The sequence below is a fragment of the Bradysia coprophila genome, unplaced genomic scaffold (assembly GCF_014529535.1).
Source record: "Bradysia coprophila strain Holo2 unplaced genomic scaffold, BU_Bcop_v1 contig_297, whole genome shotgun sequence".
In the NCBI taxonomy this organism is placed as follows: Eukaryota; Metazoa; Arthropoda; class Insecta; order Diptera; family Sciaridae; genus Bradysia; species Bradysia coprophila.
Window position 1 is genome coordinate 7,213,113 of NW_023503555.1, and position 21,230 is coordinate 7,234,342.

Here is a 21,230-nt window from a genome sequence, read left to right on the forward strand (position 1 = left end):
CGGCGTCAGAATAAGATGGAGTACAAAGAAGTCCGATATTCCTCACGTCTCAACGCCGGTACTGGCCCAAAGTCAAAATATATTTCGACAAGAGGAAAACCATCCCCATTCGTTAGACTGTCCATTAATTTTATCTGTATTTGGTATCAATCGAAGGGTAATTTCATTGGCTTTCTTGCCATGCTTCGACTTCCCTGTGGACTTTTGTAGTCGTTCTAAGTCAGTGATATGACATCCAAAAATTCTGCTTTAAGTTCTGAAAAATCATTGACGAGAAATAGTTTTCGTATTTTCGAAATATTTTTAGACTTTGGTCAGTCTCGGCGCCGTGAGTGGTGCCAGATTTCATTGTACTCTATCTTACACTCCCATCTCTTCCTAAAAAAAACCGAACACCAAAAGAAGCATTTTGGTGTTCCGCGGAGAAACCAGACACATTGATCGTATGCATGTTCAACGATCGTAAATTTTTGTGTGGGTTTCCAAGGAATTCAGCAAGAGAAAAGATGATTTGGCTGAATTCTATTTAATCAACGATCAACGTCTACAGAGTCCATATAGAGGTACTTCACCCAGATACTATGAGAGAACGGCATTATTGATCAATCGCTGTTGTGACCCACCGTATGTATATGAACCAATTTAACAAAGATAAAAAATGATTTCCAATATCACCTGCAGGTAAAAGGTCTACCCTCAGGTAAATTACAGTCTTCTATTTATACGATGCCTGCGCAGATGCGGAAATTATTTCATTTTCAGAGAGGGGGAAGAAATCTTTGTTGGAATAAGGGTGCTGGAAATCATTGATTTTTCAGAGTGTTATTGGCAGCGAAACAATTCGAACGTATTTTGCTGGCTGGAAAGGAATCTCTGATGGCTGGCTTTATTTAGCCAACCATCAGATTGGATAGATTGGATTCTTCACTAAATCGGTAAGAGTTATTGAATGTTAGTGAAATGAAGTGAATTTCTGCCTCTCTGCGATATATTGTCATTGGTTACCATTATATACCATTCGGCTGTACATTGTTCAGTTGAAAGAAATGCCTATGTAACTACGCAATAATTCATAATCACATAGAATGGAATTTAGTTTGAATAAAATTGGGAAAATAGAAACTTCACAATGCCACAAATTTGAACCATTGATGAAGTAAGACCTCTCGCAGGTAACTAACCGAAGACGAGGTGAAAATTGTCGGAGAAAAAACATCTTTTTAGTGAACGGGTACGACATTTAAATGAGATTATCGTGAAACACAATTATATTATTCAATATCAATTGATTAGACTGATGGAAAATGAATTGAAATTGTTCCAGAGAATTATGTTGATGAATGGATTCATTCCACTTTGCAGTTTATTGTTAACGGCAAGCCAATATTTTTTTACTTCTTTCGTTACGAATTTATCGTCTAATGTTTCGAATACGAATTCTACTTCATGTTCTATCGCCCCATTATTTTCCTATATAATGTAGAGAGTGCAGAAAGCGTAGACAGTTTACCAGTTATTATAACCGACCTTGTTTTCAATATGAATGGATAAAGATGAGAATTTTTTGATTTTTTCAGAATGCTACTGGCGACAAAAGAACACCGCCAACAGTTCGGTTGCACTCTCAATTGGTGAGAACGGAAAATGATTTTTTTTTTATTATTTTTCATTCGATTTTGTAGAGTAAATTCCCTGGATTGCATTCCAAGTCCTGTTCAGTTTGTAAACATTCAATAAACGATTTGTCGAAAGTATAATTTTTTAAAATTACAACAAATAATTTGCGTAAGAGGTTGAAGTTCCTTATGCAAATGAAATGCAAATGAATGTAGAAATGAAAATTGAATTTGAGTATCCAGTCGAACTTGTGTGCATTCGAGAACGGTCTATAAATTCAATTTTGTTTCTTTTTCATTTCATTATTTGTTCAAACAAACGAATCAAATATTCAAAAATGTTTTGTCAACCGATGAAATCGTTCTGGAATTTCTTTAGTTCGCTCCAAGTTTTGTTTATCTTAGTTACCTAGATTACCCATAGGTCCAAAATAGTTTTTTTTATCAATATTTGTTTGCACTACAATGTCTGTAACTTTTGTTTTGTTTCAGAAATAAAAAAAATGAAAAAAAAAAAAACAAAAAATTGTCTACACGTTCCCGGTGGATTCGAAATTGCGCCCAGATTTGTTATTCTATTAGATGAAATGAGAAGACAATAGTACAGATAGTATCAAATTGAAATTTCCATTAACCTAAGTGCACGATAACAAGTGAGACTGTTTGTGTAGATTTGTGCGTTACACAGCAGCATTTTTCGCAATTTGTAGAATCCAACTAAGAACTCCCGATGTGTACAATCGTACAGCATTATTTAACATTAACCCACCACATAGCCCTCGACAATTTCCCCAGCGCTCGAGTCTCATGGGGCCTTATGAGATTCGAACCTTGGTACCTCTGCGCATGAGGCAAGCAGTTTGCCAGTGCGCCAAAGAGAGAGGTGCTTGACAAATTTTAAAACTTTTACATTTGAAAACTATATTTACTTTGAAGTTGGATTACATTAAATTGCAATAGAAATGCGTGGATCACGTTAATGATAAATTAGTGCTAATCTTTTAACAATTAATTAAATTGTTTCAAATCAAATAAAAAAAAATTAGAAAAAAATTTAACTCGATTTCGAACCTGTGCTCGTACGACAAAATAATAATTACAAATGTGACGCTCTAGCCGCCTACACCAAACTGGCTTACGGCGATCTCTGATTTTATTCGTGTCACTACATTAACATTACTCTGGAGGAAACAGACGAATCAACGATTTATGCACATGTAGGCAGTAGCATGCACATGTTTCTAACACATTGACGTCCAATGCATCGAGTTGATGTAGATGGCGCTGTCACCTCATATCGTCAGAGTTTGATTGTAGTGATGAGTCATTGTTACGCCGTAATTTTGCATGTGTACCAATAACATCAGTAATCAACTTCACACTCACATTTAGGTCTTAGGAATTCTATTGTGTCACTCAATATAGCCTTTCGTTCATGTACACATGTTCGACTCGTAAGGTCAGACAATATTGTGTTGTATAACAATCGTATGTACGTTGAGCTTTGTAGCTCCTCTGGCCGAGTGGGTTAGAGCGTGGATTCAGCAATTTACGGTTTGTTTTGGGGCCAGTGTTCGAAATCTGTTCATTTTTTTCTTTTTTTTTTTTTCATTTAATTACTTTAGTTATTTGTATGTAAAGTATCCGATTAATCATTGCAAATGTACCATCTAACCATCAATCGGGTAATCATTCATTGCAACCCCAAAAGCAGATGATTAGGATGTGAATGTAAGAAAATTATTTGAAATTTGTTTGACTTATGTTAATAAAATGTTGTACGAATGATGAAACTGTTTGTTTTTGTTGTCACGAACCAAAGAATATCTATGGATGATCATACAATTGTCCCGTTATTGTAATCTCCACTGCCCGAACTCAACGAAATACGTTACACCTTATACAATCAAAGTAATCCCTAGAAGTCTAGCGAGAACCTGGCAAGAGAAGTAAATGAATTAATGGAAATGTTCCATTCTACCATCGACGCCTAGTGAAACTGGATCGCGAAATCTAAAATCTACCACTACGCTACAATCTTTGTCTGACAGATGTACCAGTTAATGTGGTCGTGATTTGATATAAAATCAATTGGAATGAGGTTGGTCAAATGAAAAATTATCCAAAATCATTTTTTGCTACATCAAAGCACTGAGTGCGTTGGACATTCAATTTCGTATGTAAACTTTCTAGGAGGACGCCCAACCGCTGTAGAGTTCTAGGATTTTAGGGACTTTTTAATGTTATTTTCTTGGTTTTCTTCTTGATATTTGAAATTATTGAGGTGGAACATTTTGCGACTTCTAGAACTTCAGGATTTTTGACGAATTTTTTTGGGTTCCCTTCTGGGCTTTTTGGATTATTGAAGTGGTAGTTGGTCTGTTACTACCCAGCAGTTGACTCAAATTATGATGCAATTGCTATGTAGCCAATATCCAAAAAATAGTACATTTCGTACCTAAGGAATAAAAATCTTTTTTAGCGTGTGAGAAGTTTCCAGACAGAGCCGAAGGCGAGGTCTGGAATCGAATACGCTAAAAAAGACTTTTAGTCCGTTGTACGAATAGTATCGGGTCCTAGGTATAAAAAAATCTTTTTGGAAACCGCCTACATAGAAGATTACATTCCGACTGGGTTTAAAAATTTTTCTCTGATATTTGGACATAGTTGTGAAACTCATGACAATTATTTGACGAATTAAGAAACGTTGAAAGACGTACTTCGCTTCTGTACTGCCGGTCGGTGACAAAATTGTGATCTGAATCATCTGTAAATTGTGCGTCGCTAATTTTTTAACATGATTTCTACATGAAGCACATGAAGCGAGGGGGAAACAACAACGGAAAATTCGCTCATTCGCCAATATTTTCCGTTCATTCGCCCATATTTTCCTTCAATCGCTCTAATGGCGAATGAAGCCTGTCCCACAATTCGCTTTTGTTGTTTACCCCTCGACATGAAGTCAACTACTTGCGAGTAGAGCTGAAAGCGACACATCCATCGATATCATTAATTTTGGAAGTGTTACAACGCTAGCGCCACATCAGACTATCAGACTATCATCTCGGAACAACTGGATGCACAGATGAAATGCCACAGCCTGTCACTGCATTGACACCTTTTTTGCCAAACACTCGGACAGAATACTCTTCTTATGACTATGATGTCGATAATGGTGAGACTATCGGATCGACGACCGAACCAGCTCCACAGGTGGTTGTCAATCGCACAAATCAGCTGACTTTAAATATGCAAATCGTAAATCATCATCACAACCGGTTTCCGGACTTTAATTTCGGGTCAGATTTGAATCGATTTGTTGCTGATGAGGCGATACAGAACGAGAGACATGGCGCTGAGGGAAATGTAGTGGCGGGGGAATATGAATCAGTGGAAAACGGTGCCGAGAAACATAAAGAAGTGGAAGATAAGCCAGTAAAGCATAAGCCAGTGGAACATAAGGACGTGGATCGTGGTTCAGTCAGAGCAGGCAACAAGCAGAAAAATTTCAATTACGAAAAACAGCGGAGCAAACAATCAGTTTCGAAAAATGTTCCACATCCATCCTTCCCAACTACTAAAAAGCTTCCCATTTATCAGTACAAAAGCAAATTCTTGAAGGTAAAAAGTCCTCACTCGCATTCACTCGCCTATATTGATCTTTACTTCCTTTCATAAGATGGTGGAGAATAACACAGTCGTCATCGTTATTGCTGAAACTGGAACCGGGAAGTCCACACAAATGCCACAGTACTTGGCGAGGGCTAACTACGACAAAAAGTTTCTGAAAGAGCTGGTCCTTCCGCTCATCCACTGTATTCGAAACTACCTTCTGAGCAACAAAATTTAATTTTTGAGCCAGCACCGCCGCACACAAGAAAGGTTCGTGAATTAGTACTAACTCTGCTCTTGTGAGACTTTTACCTATTCGGATCAAATCAGATTATATTGGCCACCAACATTGCTGAGACATCTCTTACGATCGATGGCATTGTATTTGTCGTTGATAGTGGAATGGTAAAGCAAGCTGAATATGTGACGAAGGGAAGTGGCGCAGCTCTGGAGTGTACAACACTTGTAACGATTCGTATATCGAAAGCTCAGGCAAAACAACGATCTGGACGAGCCGGTCGAACACAGCCTGGTGTGGCCTATCGTCTCTATTCGGAAGTAAGTTACTTGAGACCAGTACGTTTCATCGTTTAAAATGTGTGGGTTATAAATAGGCGATCTACAATAATATGGCGGAGGCACCCAAACCGGAAATACTGCGTGGCAATCTGGAGATGGTCGTGCTACTTCTATTCTCGATGGGTGTGAAAAACATTCTGCAGTTCGAGTTCCTTGACAGTCCACCCATGGATCGTCTACCGAGTACTGTATAACCAGCATCGGTCGACAAATGTCTAGCTTTCCACTCGAACCGTACTTGTCAAAAATGTTGATAATGTCGGCTGATGTGGGCTGCTCTGAGGAAATGTTAACCATCATAGCCATATTGTCGGCACAAGTTGACAAACTGTTCAAGAGACCAAAGAAGAAGAAAATGGAAGCCGATTTAAAGAAGAAGACGTTCGACTGTCCGGAAGTGAGATCACGTCACTCTACTCAAAGTTTACAATGAATGGTTACGCCAGAGCAACATCACATCCCGAGCCTGGTGCAAGGAATTCTATTTGGATTGGAAAACGCTGGAGGAAGCCTACGAAATCAGGTGTCAACTGTCGACGATGTTGGATGAGAAGAAAATTCAGAGAAAGAGTTGCGACGATGATATGACCAAAGTTCAGATTGCAATCGCTTCCGGTTCGTTCCGTAAAATTGCCTGGAAGACGTCCCGATACGCTTATTTCACATTTTCGAGTCCGCGAGATGACCCGGTGCTCATACATCCATCCAGTGTCTTATTCACAGCCAGTCCGTCAGTGGTGATTTACAACAGTATCATAAAGACGAAAAAGGCGTACATGAGCCAAGTGTTGCAGATCGAAATCGAATACATTCAGCGGTATGCTCCGAATTTTTACCGGAAGCTTTCACAGGTTCTGCCGTACAATTTGTGTGGCACACACACAATGGAGGATGGCCAATATGATGTGTATGATTGTGTATCATTGTTGCAGGACCATTATTGAAAATTCTATTTTTATACAGCTTTTTAATCGTAAAGTTTTTGATTGTTAGCGCGGTTGACGAGTCGCGAATGTTTCGTTTTCCAGTAAATTATTATTTTTCTGTTACAATTACAAATCTGATGATTTGAAAATAATTTTGTTTAATTTATCGATACCATTGAACTCGGCCCCACCTCTTGGATAATTCAAAAATCCGAAAAAAACTGCGTCAGAATAAGATGGAGTACAAAGAAGTTCGATATTCCTCACGTCTTAACGCCGGTACTGGCCCAAAGTCAAAATATATTTCGACAAGAGGAAAACCATCACCATTCGTTAGACTGTCCATTAATTTTATCTGGATTTGGTATCAATCGAAGGGTAATTTCATTGGCTTTCAAACGAGCCCCATCTTGCCATGCTTCGACTTCCCTGTGGACTTTTGTAGTCGTTCTAAGTCAGTGATTTGACATCCAAAAATTCTGCTTTAAGTTCTGAAAAATCATTGACGAGAAATAGTTTTCGTATTTTCGAAATATTTTTAGACTTTGGCCAGTCTCGGCGCCGTGAGTGGTGCCAGATTTCTTTGTACTCTATCTTACACTCCCATCTCTTCCTAAAAAAAAAACCGAACACCAAAAAGAGCATTTTGGTGTTCCGCGGAGAAACCAGACACATTGATCGTATGTATGTTCAACGATCGTAAATTTTTGTGTGGATTTCCAAGGAATTCAGCAAGAGAAAAGATGATTTGGCCATATTCTATTTAATCAACGATCAACGTCTACAGAGTCCATATATAGAGGTACTTTACCCAGATACTATGAGAGAACGGCATCATTGTTCAATTCCTGTTGCGTCCCACGTTATGTATATGAACCAATTTAACAAAGAGAAAAAAAAAATGATTTCCAATATCACCTGCAGGTAAAAGGTCCCTCAGGTAAATACAGTCTTCTATTTATACGATGCCTGCGCAGATGCGGAAATTATTTCATTTTCAGAGAGGGGGGAGAAATCTTTGTTTGAATAAGGGTGCTAGAAATCATTGATTTTTCAGAGTGTTATTGGCAGCGAAAGAATTCGAACGTATTTTGCTGGCTGGAGAGGAATCTCTGATGGCTGGCTTTATTTAGCCAACCATTAGATTGGATAGATTGGGTTCTTCACTAAATCGGTAAGAGTAATTGAATGTTAGTGAAATGAAGTGAATTTCTGCCTCTCTGCGATATATATATTGTCATTGGTTACCATTATATCCCATTCGGTTGTACATGGTTCAGTTGAAAGAAATGCCTATGTAACTACGCAATAATTCATAATCACATAGAATGGAATTTAGTTTGAATAAAATTGGGAAAATAGAAACTTTACAATGCCACAAATTTGAACCATTGATGAAGTAAGACCTCTCGCAGGTAACTAACCGAAGACGAGGTGAAAATTGTTGGAGAAAAAACATCTTTTTAGTGTACAGGTACGACATTTAAATGAGATGATCGTGAAACACAATTATTCAATATCAGTTGGTTAGACTGTAGGAAAATGAATTGAAATTGTGCCAGAGAATTATGTTGATGAATGGATTCATTCCACTTTGCAGTTTATTGTTAACGGCAAGCCAATATTTTTTTACTTCTTTCGTTACGAATTTATCGTCTAATGTTTCTAATACGAATTCTACTTCATGTTCTATCGCCCCATTATTTTCCCATATAATGTAGAGAGTGTAGAAAGCGTAGACAGTTTACCAGTTATTATAACCGACCTTGTTTTCAATATGAATGGATAAAGATGAGAATTTTTTGATTTTTTCAGAATGCTACTGGCGACAAAAGAACACCGCCAACAGTTCGGTTGCACTCTCAATTGGTGAGAACGGAAAATGATTTTTTTTTATTTTTCATTCGATTTTGTAGAGTAAATTCCCTGGATTGCATTCCAAGTCCTGTTCAGTTTGTAAACATTCAATAAACGATTTGTCGAAAGTATAATTTTTAAAAATTACAACAAATAATTTGCGTAAGAGGTTTAAGTCCCTTATGCAAATAGTAGTAATGAAAATTGAATTTGAGTATCCAGTCGAACTTGTGTATTCAATTTTGTTTCTTTTTCATTTCATTATTTGTTCAACCAAATAAAACGGCTGTCTGCAAATCAAATATTCAAAAATGTTTTGTGAACCGATGAAATCGTTCTTGAATTTCTTTAGTTCGCTCCAAGTTTTGTTTATCCTAGTTTTTTTTACCCTAGATTACCCTTACCCATAGGTCCAAAATATTTTTTTTATCAATATTTGTTTGCACTACAATGTCTGTAACCTGTTTTTTGTTTCAGAAATTAAAAAAAAAAAATTAAAAAAAAAAAAAATTGTCTACACGTTCCCGGTGGATTCGAAATTGCGCTCAGATTTGTTATTCTATTAGATGAAATGAGAAGACAATAGTACAGATAGTATCAAATTGAAATTTCCATTAACCTAAGTGCACGATAACAAGTGAGACTGTTTGTGTATATTTGTGCGTTACACAGCAGCATTTTTCGCAATTTGTAGAATCCAACTAAGAACTCCCGATGTGTACAATCGTACAGCATTATTTAACATTAACCCACCACAAAGCCCTCGACAATTTCCCCAGCGCTCGAGTCTCATGGGGCCTTATGAGATTCGAACCTTGGTACCTCTGCGCATGAGGCAAGCAGTTTGCCAGTGCGCCAAAGAGAGAGGTGCTTGACAAATTTTAAAACTTTTACATTTGAAAACTATATTTACTTTGAAGTTGGATTACATTAAATTGCGATAGAAATGGTTGCATCACGTTAATGATAAATTAGAGCGAATCTTTTAACAATTAATTAAATTGTTTCAAATCAAATTAAAAAAAATTAGAAAAAAATTTAACTCGATTTCGAACCAGTGCTCATACGACAAAATAATAATTACAAATGTGACGCTCTAGCCGCCTACACCAAACTGGCTTACGGCGATCTCTGATTTTATTCGTGTCACTACATTAACATTACTCTGGAGGAAACAGACGAATCAACGATTTATGCACATGTAGGCAGTAGCATGCACATGTTTCTAACACATTGACGTCCAATGCATCGAGTTGATGTAGATGGTGCTGTCACCTCATATCGTCAGAGTTTGATTGTAGTGATGAGTCATTGTTACGCCGTAATTTTGCATGTGTACCAATAACATCAGCAATCAACTTCACACTCACATTGAGGTCTTAGGAATTCTATTGTGTCACTCAATATAGCCTTTCGTTCATGTACACATGTTCGACTCGTAAGGTCAGACAATAATGTGTTGTATAACAATCGTATGTACGTTGGGCTTTGTAGCTCCTCTGGCCGAGTGGGTTAGAGCGTGGATTCAGCAATTTACGGTTTGTTATGGGGCCAGTGTTCGAAATCTGTTCATTTTTTTCATTTTTTTTTCATTTAATTACTTTAGTTATTTGTATGTAAAGTATCCGATTAATCATTGCAAATTTACCATCTAACCATCAATCGGGTAATCATTCATTGCAACCCCAAAAGCAGTACAGATGATTAGGATGTGAAAGTAAGAAAATTATTTGAAATTTGTTTGACTTATGTTAATAAAATGTTGTACGAATGATGAAACTGTTTGTTTTTGTTGTCACGAACCAAAGAATATCTATGGATGATCATACAATTGTCCCGTTATTGTAATCTCCACTGCCCGAACTCAACGAAATACGTTACACCTTATACAATGAAAGTAATCTCTAGAAGTCAGAGAACCTGGCAAGAGAAGTAAATGAATCAATGGAAATGTTCCATTCTACCATCGACGCGTAGTGAAACTGGATCGCGAAATCTAAAATCTACCACTACGCTACAATCTTTGTCTGACAGATGTACCAGTTAATGTGGTCGTGATTTGATATAAAATCAATTGGAATGAGGTTGGTCAAATGAAAAATTATCCAAAATCATTTTTTGCTACATCAAAGCACTGAGTGCGTTGGACATTCAATTTCGTATGTAAACTTTCTAGGAGGACGCCCAACCGCTGTAGAGTTCTAGGATTTTAGGGAATTTTTAATGTTATTTTCTTGGTTTTCTTCTTGATATTTGAAATTACTGAGGTGGAACATTTTGCGAGTTCTAGAACTTCAGGATTTTTTACGAATTTGTTTGGGTTCCCTTCTGGGCTTTTTGGATTATTGTAGTGGTAGTTGGTCGGTTACTACCCAGCAGTTGACTCAAATGATGATGCAATTGCTATTTAGTAGTACCCAATATCCAAAAAAAAATCTTTTTGGAAACCGTCTACATAGAAGTTTACATCCCGACTGGATTTAAAAAATTTTCTCTGTTATTTGGACGTAGTTGTGAAACTCATGACAATTATTGAACGAATTAGGAAACGTTGAAAGACGTACGTCGCTTCTGTACTGCCGGTCGGTGACAAAATTGAGATCTTAATCATTTGTAAATTGTGCGTCGCTAATTTTTTAACATGATTTCTACATGAAGCACATGAAGCGAGGGGGAAACAACAACGGAAAATTCGCTCATTCGCCAATATTTTCCGTTCATTCGCCCATATTTTCCTTCAATCGCTCTAATGGCGAATGAAGCCTGTCCCACAATTCGCTTTTGTTGTTTACCCCTCGACATGAAGTCAACTACTTGCGAGTAGAGCTGAAAGCGACACATCCATCGATATCATTAATTTTGGAAGTGTTACAAGGCTAGCGTCATACTTTTCTCTTTAGAGGTTGTTGTTGGGATAACACAATAAAATTTGGAGAGCGAAATATCCATTCTGGGCAGTGTAGCTCCTTCAACTTTCCCGACCATGGCTGTTCGACCAAGAATTGCAACTTTATGGAGTATTACTGAATAGGTATATAATCTTATGGAGCATCCAGTCCAGGACAGGTACATTTTTCGATATCATATTTAAAGTGATCGGATGGCTGGTTTAAATGGCATTCCAGCAAGAAACGTATAGTTAGTATCTTTTTAGGAGGAAGTATCACAATGGGAACATGAACAATAAAATATCTTTTCATCTAGTCACAGAAGCCCTTCTCCCAGAGTTCCATGCAAATTTTCATATAAAATAGGTGTCTTCAGCAGCTAAACTGGACTGTTTTTTTACAATACCATTCGAAAGTTTTGGAAAATTTGATCCGAAATTCCCATACAAGAGGACATCTGGGACAATAGTTCCAGTGACTAGACGAAAGATCATTTTATTGTTTTCTTGTGGTAGTTGCGTAAAGGTCCAAAATAATCTGCTAGCACAGTGACTAGCATCGGAAAACACTAGAAGTACCCGAGTCCCGACCTATTTTTTTCTTCCGATTGGTATCGGCAAGACATGGTGTTTGTTCCAATCATGAACGGCAGGCATGAACGGCAAAAAAAGTTCTCCTCGCCAACATTCTAGGATTTTGAGGACTTTTGACTGGTTTTTGAAATCTCTTCAGGACTTTTGAAATTATTGAGGCGGACCAGCTTTTCAGTTCCAGAACTTGAGGATTTTAACTAATTTTCTTGTTTTTTTTTATTTATTTATTTTCTTCTTGACTTTCGGAATTATTGAGATGATAGTTGGTTGGTTACTTCCCAGCAGTTGACTCAAATAGTAATGCTGTGTTGTATTTTTGCAGAGAGAGATAAGTGAGTGGACTGCACATGTAACTAACCTCCCTTGTTATTTCTATTGTCAAAGTGGTACTCATAAATAAGGGCTGGCAATTTCTCCTGGTGCTCGTAACTAATTAACTCCTACATGATTCTAGATGACGAACTGGCTAATATCCATGTATATCGAAAAAAACTAAAATAAGAATCGTTACCGGCTTTTCTACCTTATAGACTGTTAAGAGCAGAGCGAGAGAACCGAAGACTAGTTAATTATAACTTGCCTGGAAGTACTTGTCAAAATATTCCTTTCTCTTTCAACATGTTACGTTGAGAGCGATAGGAGCGAAGACCAGTCTATTAGAAGTTGTCTTGGGGTTGTTGTCAAAATATTTCTTTCTCTTTCATCATAACACTCTATAGGTTTGTTCCAAGCAATGACATAATAGTGGGACCAAACGAACACAATGTCATCCACAGAGATCGGTTTTCATATCAATAAGGTGGATGGAATTTGACAATTCATATGGCCTTCGAAAAAACCTATACACAAGCTTCTGAAAGAACTTTCGACACCTTTGTGAGTTTTCTTCTTTCAAAACCTTGCCTATACATCCACGCCTCGTTTGACTGATAGACCTCTAACTATTTGTATGTTTGACTTTCATCTGTCACTTTGCTGCAACACATCAGTAATCGAAATCAGATGTTTTTCTACTTATAATCTTAAGTACTGTGTTCGAGTGTGTTTAAGTTCCTTTTTCGTGTTAATTAAAAAAAATCGCCAGAATGGTAAATACCACATCAATTCTAATGGAACGTTTCGTCTGAATAATCTTTACAATCACACATTCCAGTCACTGCTATCAGCAATGAATCGTTTCTATCCAATCCGTTTGATAGATATCCGATACGCAAGTCATTGCAAACAAATTGTTGCCCAATCATTGATGCTATCAACTGGCGACCTTCAATCTGATCATCCAAAGACAACAGTACGATGGGCATCTACACACAATCCGACACCATCGACAAACATTCAGCCGGTGTTTGCAAATGCTCTGACCTATGGCAATAAAATCGCCATCAAAGATGAGTTTGGCGAGTATTCCTATGAGCAGATATTTACTGGGGCTGCAAAGATATCGACAGAAATTGCGAAAATATGTGGTGAGCTGCGTGTACCGATCTGTTGAATCTGTGGTATGGTGAACTGAAAGAAACTTTTTGTGTATTAGGCAGTGCAAGTCAATGTAAAATAGCGTTTCTCTGTCCGAACTCAGCGTTATACACTTTGGTACAATGGGCATGCTGGATGTCTGGACACATCGGTACGTATATAGAAACATACGAAGTGTTTTTACACCTTCCTTTCCCTCTTGAGCTGTATTGTATTACATGAAGAATGCCAATCAATTTCTCTCCGTTATCTAGCGGTTCCGTTGAGTAACAAACACACATCAGCGATGCAGGACTACTTCATAAAGGACACCAATGCAACGGTGATCGTAACAACTCCAGAAAACGAGGCGCTACTGAGGCCCATAGCCACGTCAAACAAATGCCCAATGTTAATCTACAATCACGACTACGCCACAGTAGCTGTAAAGTCTGAAGTCACTACACCAATGGACAGTAACTTCAACAGTGACACAACAGCCATGATTCTGTACACATCAGGCACCACAGGTTAGAAGCTTGTGGTTCTTTTGTTAACGTAACGAATTTTCAAGTTCCCGATTCCATTCGAACCGCAGGACTACCGAAGGGAACAGCCATTTCACACAAAGCTTTACACGCTCAAATACAGAGTTTAGTGCACGCCTGGAAATTGACCGAAAAAGATAATCTGCTGCACGTTCTACCGCTGAATCATGTCCATGGTATTGTAAACGCGTTGATGTGTCCACTCCACGTTGGCGCTACAATTGAAATGCATCCGAAATTTGAGAGAGGAGCAGTTTGGTGTTCAATTTTAAACGTAAGCAGACCCTCGAAGAATCAGATCACCGTGTTCATGGCCGTGCCGACCATTTATTCGTTCCTGATCAGCGAATACGACAAACTTGTGAGCAAGAAACATCGCATGGTCGACTACATTCGCAATCATTGCACTGAAAGACTTCGACTGATGGTCAGTGGTTCGGCGCCACTCCCATCGAGTGTATTCGAAAAATGGCACCGAATCTCCGGCCACAAATTGCTGGAACGGTATGGAATGACGGAAATCGGTATGGCTTTGAGTAATCCGTACATCGTTGACAAAATTCGCGATCGAATTCCTGGAAAAGTGGGCTCACCGCTGCCCGGTGTGGAGGTGAAATTAGTCAGTAAAGGCAAAACGGTGTTACGCGCGAAAGGTGAATATGGAAAGGGGTTTTGGAGCGATGAAAGTCTTCCAGTTTATAAGAGTTCGGATGTGAGCAGTGATACCGTCGCTGTTGGTGAACTGTATGTTCGCGGTGCGAACGTTTTCACCGAGTACATAAACCGTAAATCGGATACGGAAGCATCATTTTCGACGGGCGGATGGTTCAAAACCGGTGACGAGGCACAGTATGAGAATGGAAGCTTTAAAATCCTAGGACGTACCAGTGTCGATATTATTAAGACGGGAGGGTATAAGGTCAGTGCACTTGACGTCGAAAAGCAATTACTGGAAAATGTTCACATTAAAGATGTGTGTGTCGTTGGTGTCGCGGACCTGGTGTGGGGTCAGAAAATTGCAGCACTTGTCGTTAGTGATAAGTTCAAAGATGATGGTAATCGGACCGATTTGGACGAACTGAAGGAGTGGTGCGATCAAAATATGACTTCGTATGAGATTCCGGCGGTTTTTAAATTTGTACCAGAAGTTCCCCGGAACAGTCTCGGGAAAGTGAACAAAAAGGAAGTTCTGAAGACTTTCTTTGCGGATGCACCGACTGCATAATCTGTTTTTTATTCTGGAACGGAATAAACGTTTTGCCTTGTTAACGAATTGCATTGTCTTTTACAGGGCCAGACTGGCTCGAAAAAGCCCTTCGGGTGTTGTATGAAACAACTTTGTAAAAAATCTTTCATCGCCGTTCATTCATGCAAAAAGTGAAAGCCCTTGGGATACGCCCGAATGCCCTGGTCTGATCTTTTATCTGCGGGATGTGTTGGTGCTGCTTCCCTTCTGTGTGGAATGAATTCGCATCGTCAAAATAAATATTTTTTATTCGATAAATTTGGCGGTGTAAAAATATATGTTGGGAATCAGCAGTACTGCCAGTCCTTGCCGTAGGACGGCCGACATTCTATCGGGCACGGTTTAAGCAATCCCACAAAAAGTGTGTCTGCCTCCTGTAAATCGTCATGTCCAGCAAACTCTTGACCATTTCGTTTGGTTGGGAATGGCAGAGTAATCGACTCTTTATACTTGCCGCAATAGTAACTGTCATGTGCCAAGAAAGAGTCTAGAAATGGATAAAAGATCCTCCTCGTCAATATGGACTGATCGACGGTTTTTCCTACGCTAAATCTGCCATCCTGCGGATGTAATGACAACATTTTGTTTGATTTCGAAGTTTTGCGTACGTCAAGAATCTACCTCAATAATCTGCGCTCGCAACTTCATACCGAGCGACGGATCCAATAGTGAATTTTTGGCTCCCCACAAGCCGGCTAGTATTTCAGTTTTGTGCCACTGACTGTCACGCATCAAGTGAAAGGTTTTATTGTACCCTTCCCATTCCGTAACGGCATTTCGTTCTCGTGTGGTTGCTAGACTATCAAGATCTCGACTTACAAAAATATCGACAGTTGGATCACCTAGGGGTAAAAATCGCCAAACACGACCATTTACTGATGATACATCACCTGGAAGTAGAGACAATTCCTAGTTGGGTTGGAATGGATGGCGAGGGTTAGTGAAATTATTTGTTTGTTTGGAAAAATTTGTCAAACAATAATGTAGCTCTGATTGCCAGAGTCTAGCATAGCACTGTTCCTAGCATTAATTCTAGCGAGTCAGATGTTTTGCTTGTTTTAACTCACACCAAGAAAGTGTGGCTCCAGTCTCTCGTCTTAATGAAAGGCTTTGAATATTTTCTATGTTCATTCCAGGAGCAGTGCTTTGCTCTGGTCAAAGAAAAGTTTGGCCGTGCGAGAAAAACATGCGGAAACTTCTTACACTACGTTTTCATACCCAATTTTGGAATGCGTTCGATGTTGCACCAAAATAAATGATCGTGTTGGCAAATAAATAGGCAAGTGTGGTCGTTGATGGGTACATTCGTGTATATCCGTACCAACCATCCGGGATAAATATCACGCAATTTGTTCAAATTAGGCACAATTCCGTTGAAAAAGAAGGGTATTGCTTCCGTTGTCGATACGAACAACGAGTATGAGATCACTTTCTGACCAAAGCCAATGTCTGTTGCTTCGTTGCTGCATGTTGACTGGCTGTTGCTAATGAAAGATCAATTTTAAACATTTCGTTCAACATATGATCGTCTTCGAAATTCCCAAACATTTTTACTCTTTTTTGGCCTTAGGTACTGTTCACAAAAGGTGTCATACAGTTACGGTCAGAGGGGGTTCGAGAAAATGTGTTGATACTTACAAAATTGGGATAACTTTGACCTTTTTCACGTGACAAAAAAAAATCCGTAAAAAAGCGTGACATCATTTAAGGGCACACATTCTCGTCGTTGCTTAAATTTAAATTGGAAAAATGTTCGGACACACGAAAACGAGCAACGAAAGCTGTAACATATGCGAAACACTCACAAATCATTCCTCGTAAAGTTTATATTTCGCCTGCCAGCGCACTTGCATTGAAGCCAACTGTAACCGTCTAGTTTCGGGTCAATTTCAAACGAAGCATTCACTTCAATAACTTTGGCTGAATGGTCATCTGGCACAAATGTTCGCTGAATATAACGCGGAATTGCATCTTAAACCAAAAAAAATTGTTTAGTTGAACCCATTTTACGGTTGTGCCCATGTAGAAAATCCCATTTTCATATCCTAACTTGTTTCTGCTGTTCCTCTCCGTTTCTCTCATTTCTCTGTTTTCGTATGATCAATTTCAAATGGCAAATGCATCAGAGAAACAAAGAAGAATAGCTGAGATACGAGGGATTTTTACGTGTGCATAACAGTAAGTATTCAGCTCACAGCTCACACACTCACTGTAATGAATATTAACAAATAATTCAACAATTTGTAGGGCCACGAAAATGGTTAGAGAAACGAGCATCAATTTGAAAATTACACGTCTTGAGCAAATATCTGCCCATCGTCTCCGCTGTGGCTGCATTTACTTTTCAATTTTCCTTCTATGCAAATCAGGTACATTGAATTTGAGTTGTGTTTCATGTGCGATGTATTATCAGCATACGGCAATGAATGCGTAAAAGCTCTGTTCAAAGAAAGTGGAATGTCTGGACTCATTATTTAGATATAAGGTCAAGTTACATTGGTACACACGCAGATATAGTTCATTCAATAGCACACACTCTCATTAAATCTCGACAATTTCGATTCCCTTCCTTCTATAATTAGACAATGTGAACTGAACGCATCTACCGATGTAACAAACTTACCTATTTCACACAAAAACTATTGTTTGCTGTTCACACTGCAGCGCACCCTTGCTTTATGACTGTGTGTCACAATATGTTTGCACGTTATCTCTTATCTTATCTGTTCGATTGGTGATTTCATTTTCGTACACTGTTGTAGTTATAGACAGCTCAACCACAATACTAACTTAACCAGAGCGCACACCAACCGATTAGAAAAGTAATTTTTCCGTTTTCGCCAGTGCCTCACGTATATTACACGAGCAATAAGTTCGACGAAATATTTGAGAAATGTTCAGCAAATGTACTGTACACTCTTCCAGAGATATAAATAAAATCTGTACGCAAACAGCAGCACTAGACATCGACATATTCCTATGTAATATCAAGTAGTTTCAATCAAAATGTGCAGTGTGTATAAAGTTGGATCACAATAATGATGAGTGGGTGGCAATTCGGGTTGTTGCTTGGAGACTGGAATCAAATACAATTAAGGGCAAGGTCGACATAAATTGTGACAGTATTTGTTGATGCTCGGGTGGAATGATATCATCGTCCACACAATTATAGGAGGATTGTAGGCGACTACAGATAGTAGGTTTGAGTTGCATTGATTTTTTTCAGTTTACACGCCCGCTGAGAGTTACCAACATACCAACCCCGTCATTATGGTGGGAGTTATTTCATTATGTATCCGATAAAAGCAAAACTATTGAACCGACCGTCTAGATTTTAATTCTGACCGATATGATGATGGTTGCAATGATGAATCAGACAGGCCACTTCATTTGAATGCGCACTATATAAAGTACCAATTATATGAATCGTATGCAATAGACCGAGAGGCCGCATGCATATCAGTAAATCGTACGGTTGGTGTCAGTGAAATTTAGACATGAATTTGCATCAGCTGTTTTTCAGCTAATAAGACCGTACAAGGACGTGTTGTCACCGACACAATCCATTGAATCCTCCCAAAAAGAGTCCCGATAAATCTCAATAAATACCATCAGTACCGTCTTATCGAAGAGAAAAAATGGGCAATTGTCCTCGGGCGCCGAGCTATATCAGGAACGCCAAATATTTTTTACATTTATTTTAAATTTCGCGACACATTGCTCAGTGCTCCTAGGGCTCATAGACGGCATTGAATACCATAAATCTGAAATACTTTCGACCCCTAGAGCTGAAGCAAATTCATGTCACCGACGTCAACTGTAAGGGCTCGTTGTTACATTACCCGATACGAAAAGAATTTGTTCGGCGACTTTTATCTTTGAGTCCCTAGCGCATATCTCAGCCGGCCAATGCTCAGCCAATGATGAATAGAATTTAAAATAAAATTAAAGATCAGTCGCGCCAATTTAACAATTATGATTTTCTACCCTCGTCAGGGCCCTTCTACGGCCCAACAATTAAAACAGTCGAGCAAGCATTTTTCGTATCGGGTAATGCAACCATTTGAAATAGGTTTCAAGCCGATGCCTTATGATAGATTGATAATCATGTGGGCTCTCGGTCTACATCGTTTTCCATCCAGTGGGCGAAACATGTAATTCCACAGTGTTCGTTAAAAATGATTTAATTGGAAAAAATTTACATAATATATTGGTCTCTGGCTGATATAAGCTTAAAGAATGCATGAAGAACAGCAATTATTGCGAATAATGATGCGCAACCGAACTTAATTTCTGTTGCACCATTACATCGTTCTCCTGTACAAATACATCCATATGCATCGTTTGTGAAGCTTTTTCCAATTCTTAATTCATCGGATGAACATAATCCGTCTAATGCACTTAAACTACGGGCACATTCACGTATCACGGCTGGTTTTCCGTTCAGAAATCCGGTGACTTTTTTGCACACAGGTGTTTCACCATCTATCAAATTTTAGTGGAACATGGATCAGTAACGACTGAGGACACCATTTAATTTATTACCTATGAACGATGGTAAATCATAGCATGTTTTCAGCAATGTAGTGTCCGGGTTGTACTGACAACTCGGGTCGGAGCTCTTGTAATCCTCGTAAAAAATGCAGTCATAACATTGAAGAGCTGCAAATTGAGAGTTTTAGAAATTTTATTAGTTGAAGCAACTCAGATAATATGGCTAACGATTTTCGGTAGCACAGTCAACCTGTGTGACCTATTCCAAAATGCATTTTTTGAACTTCATGGTTTTATCAGTCCGATCCGTACTGAAATTCTTAACTTTAAATTCCAAATTAGGTGCAGCTGAAATAGATCACACGCCTCACTTACCATGCGAAGAAGTAAAATGAATTGCGAAGAAAATACAAACGACTGCTCTCAACGAAATCATTTTGAATCTGTGCGACTGAAGACCGTCTCTAACGACACAGAGCTACTTAATGTAGATTGGTGGATGGCGTAGTACACTATACACGTATCGGAATCAAATGAATGAATAATTGCGATGATAAAAACATTTCCGTTAATTGACTAATAGTAAGATTTATAAGTCAAGGCTACGAATGAATGTTACAGTCATTACAGCCGCCCGATACAATCTCTAGATCTCCCAATGATGGCCAACCATTGATCACCAAATATTATGAGTTCTGAAGAAGAAAGCATAAACAACCAACAACATGAACCTCCAGCCTCCTACTATTTTAATGTTTCTTCTTCCAAGAAAAAAGTCAATTACCAACGGCATACATTCGTGCCGTTTGACTCAAATGTTTGCTAAAACCATGCTGGCTTTGATTATGGTCTCGCTATAAGAGCACAGTCATGTATGATGGCTCAGCTGTCGATGCTGTCGATTATCCACTAGCTGATGAATACCGTACCTGTTTTTCTTTCATTGTAAGATCCATCGCTATCCGAAAAATCCATTCACTCATATCTGTGCAAATCTCTACGGAAGGTTTTGTTTTATCGTCTTCTGAACAACATTTCCATCAAAATGGGTAATTTATTCGAATCGCTGCAACGACATCTTTTGTAGGCAGAAAGAACAGAGAAAGGCGATGAGCTCTGCCTTAATATGTGTTTTTATGGAGCAATAGGCATTCACATGCCTTGGTTTTCCCTAGGTTCGAAAATGGCTTATTACACCACTCGCGGCTACCTCCCTAGGGTAAATCTGTGTATAAAAAAACGTCCATCCAAAATATTTATTTTGACAATTTGAATTATAAACCACCACTTCGGCTCGGTAAATAACTTCCAAATCGTCCGAATAAACATTTTGGACAGAGGTACATAATCTACCATTTCCAACTCAGAATCATAATGTGTAAAGTAATACAAAATAGTTTTTTCATAACAATTTTA

At 38.6% G+C, this 21,230-nt stretch overlaps 5 protein-coding genes and 2 long non-coding RNA genes across 9 annotated transcripts; 5 read left to right on the top strand and 2 right to left on the bottom strand.

The window, feature by feature from the left end:
- The first annotated feature begins 796 nt into the window (after positions 1-796).
- LOC119078959 lies at positions 797-3,409 on the top strand. The gene is made up of 3 exons (XR_005088091.1): positions 797-935; positions 1,578-1,631; positions 2,109-3,409. It is a non-coding gene; the product is annotated as an uncharacterized LOC119078959 (long non-coding RNA).
- Positions 3,410-5,396: 1,987 nt separating this feature from the next.
- Positions 5,397-6,099, top strand: LOC119078958 (pre-mRNA-splicing factor ATP-dependent RNA helicase prp22-like). The gene is made up of 3 exons (XM_037186709.1): positions 5,397-5,498; positions 5,559-5,786; positions 5,843-6,099. Exons 2-3 carry the CDS (start codon positions 5,631-5,633, stop codon positions 5,999-6,001), a joined length of 315 nt encoding a protein of 104 aa, XP_037042604.1. The 5' UTR covers positions 5,397-5,498; positions 5,559-5,630; the 3' UTR covers positions 6,002-6,099.
- LOC119078633 (ATP-dependent RNA helicase dhx8-like) lies at positions 6,064-6,751 on the top strand. The gene is made up of 2 exons (XM_037186229.1): positions 6,064-6,204; positions 6,254-6,751. Exons 1-2 carry the CDS (start codon positions 6,064-6,066, stop codon positions 6,749-6,751), a joined length of 639 nt encoding a protein of 212 aa, XP_037042124.1.
- A 1,006-nt stretch (positions 6,752-7,757) lies between these two features.
- LOC119078960 lies at positions 7,758-9,168 on the top strand. The gene is made up of 3 exons (XR_005088092.1): positions 7,758-7,907; positions 8,549-8,602; positions 9,068-9,168. It is a non-coding gene; the product is annotated as an uncharacterized LOC119078960 (long non-coding RNA).
- Positions 9,169-13,032: 3,864 nt separating this feature from the next.
- Positions 13,033-15,347, top strand: LOC119078953 (malonate--CoA ligase ACSF3, mitochondrial). Its single transcript, XM_037186701.1, has 5 exons — positions 13,033-13,159; positions 13,225-13,537; positions 13,606-13,698; positions 13,802-14,056; positions 14,125-15,347. The coding sequence occupies exons 1-5, from the start codon at positions 13,157-13,159 to the stop codon at positions 15,297-15,299; spliced, it is 1,839 nt and encodes a 612-aa protein (XP_037042596.1). The 5' UTR covers positions 13,033-13,156; the 3' UTR covers positions 15,300-15,347.
- A 203-nt stretch (positions 15,348-15,550) lies between these two features.
- LOC119078954 lies at positions 15,551-18,141 on the bottom strand. Of its 3 annotated transcripts, none has more exons than XM_037186703.1 (6): positions 17,944-18,141; positions 17,531-17,759; positions 17,126-17,291; positions 16,539-16,804; positions 15,942-16,210; positions 15,551-15,880 (listed from the first exon to the last, which is right to left on the bottom strand). In XM_037186703.1, the coding sequence occupies exons 2-6, from the start codon at positions 17,655-17,657 to the stop codon at positions 15,608-15,610; spliced, it is 1,101 nt and encodes a 366-aa protein (XP_037042598.1). In that variant the 5' UTR covers positions 17,658-17,759; positions 17,944-18,141; the 3' UTR covers positions 15,551-15,607. The 3 variants fall into 3 exon arrangements, with proteins under 3 accessions (XP_037042598.1, XP_037042597.1, XP_037042599.1); XM_037186702.1 differs by having other exon boundaries at positions 17,531-17,912; XM_037186704.1 differs by lacking the exon at positions 17,944-18,141 and adding an exon at positions 17,828-17,912.
- Positions 18,142-19,488: 1,347 nt separating this feature from the next.
- On the bottom strand, positions 19,489-20,340 carry LOC119078957. Its single transcript, XM_037186708.1, has 3 exons — positions 20,190-20,340; positions 19,866-19,982; positions 19,489-19,805 (listed from the first exon to the last, which is right to left on the bottom strand). The coding sequence occupies exons 1-3, from the start codon at positions 20,248-20,250 to the stop codon at positions 19,519-19,521; spliced, it is 465 nt and encodes a 154-aa protein (XP_037042603.1). The 5' UTR covers positions 20,251-20,340; the 3' UTR covers positions 19,489-19,518.
- Between the last annotated feature and the right edge of the window lie 890 nt (positions 20,341-21,230).

Coding starts and splice junctions, on each gene's coding strand:
- LOC119078958 (XM_037186709.1), top strand. CDS start 5,631: ATGGTAAAGCAAGCTGAATATGTGACGAAGGGAAGTGGCGCAGCTCTG. Junction 5,787..5,842: donor CCTATCGTCTCTATTCGGAA/GTAAGTTACTTG, acceptor GGTTATAAATAG/GCGATCTACAATAATATGGC.
- LOC119078633 (XM_037186229.1), top strand. CDS start 6,064: ATGTCGGCTGATGTGGGCTGCTCTGAGGAAATGTTAACCATCATAGCC. Junction 6,205..6,253: donor AGACGTTCGACTGTCCGGAA/GTGAGATCACGT, acceptor TGGTTACGCCAG/AGCAACATCACATCCCGAGC.
- LOC119078953 (XM_037186701.1), top strand. Junction 13,699..13,801: donor CTGGATGTCTGGACACATCG/GTACGTATATAG, acceptor TCCGTTATCTAG/CGGTTCCGTTGAGTAACAAA. Junction 14,057..14,124: donor GTACACATCAGGCACCACAG/GTTAGAAGCTTG, acceptor TTCGAACCGCAG/GACTACCGAAGGGAACAGCC.
- LOC119078954 (XM_037186703.1), bottom strand. CDS start 17,657: ATGCAGCCACAGCGGAGACGATGGGCAGATATTTGCTCAAGACGTGTA. Junction 16,805..17,125: donor AACTTTACGAGGAATGATTT/GTGAGTGTTTCG, acceptor ATCTTTCATTAG/CAACAGCCAGTCAACATGCA. Junction 15,881..15,941: donor TGCGAGCGCAGATTATTGAG/GTAGATTCTTGA, acceptor TTACATCCGCAG/GATGGCAGATTTAGCGTAGG.
- LOC119078957 (XM_037186708.1), bottom strand. CDS start 20,250: ATGATTTCGTTGAGAGCAGTCGTTTGTATTTTCTTCGCAATTCATTTT. Junction 19,983..20,189: donor TCATTTTACTTCTTCGCATG/GTAAGTGAGGCG, acceptor CTCAATTTGCAG/CTCTTCAATGTTATGACTGC. Junction 19,806..19,865: donor TGATTTACCATCGTTCATAG/GTAATAAATTAA, acceptor AAAATTTGATAG/ATGGTGAAACACCTGTGTGC.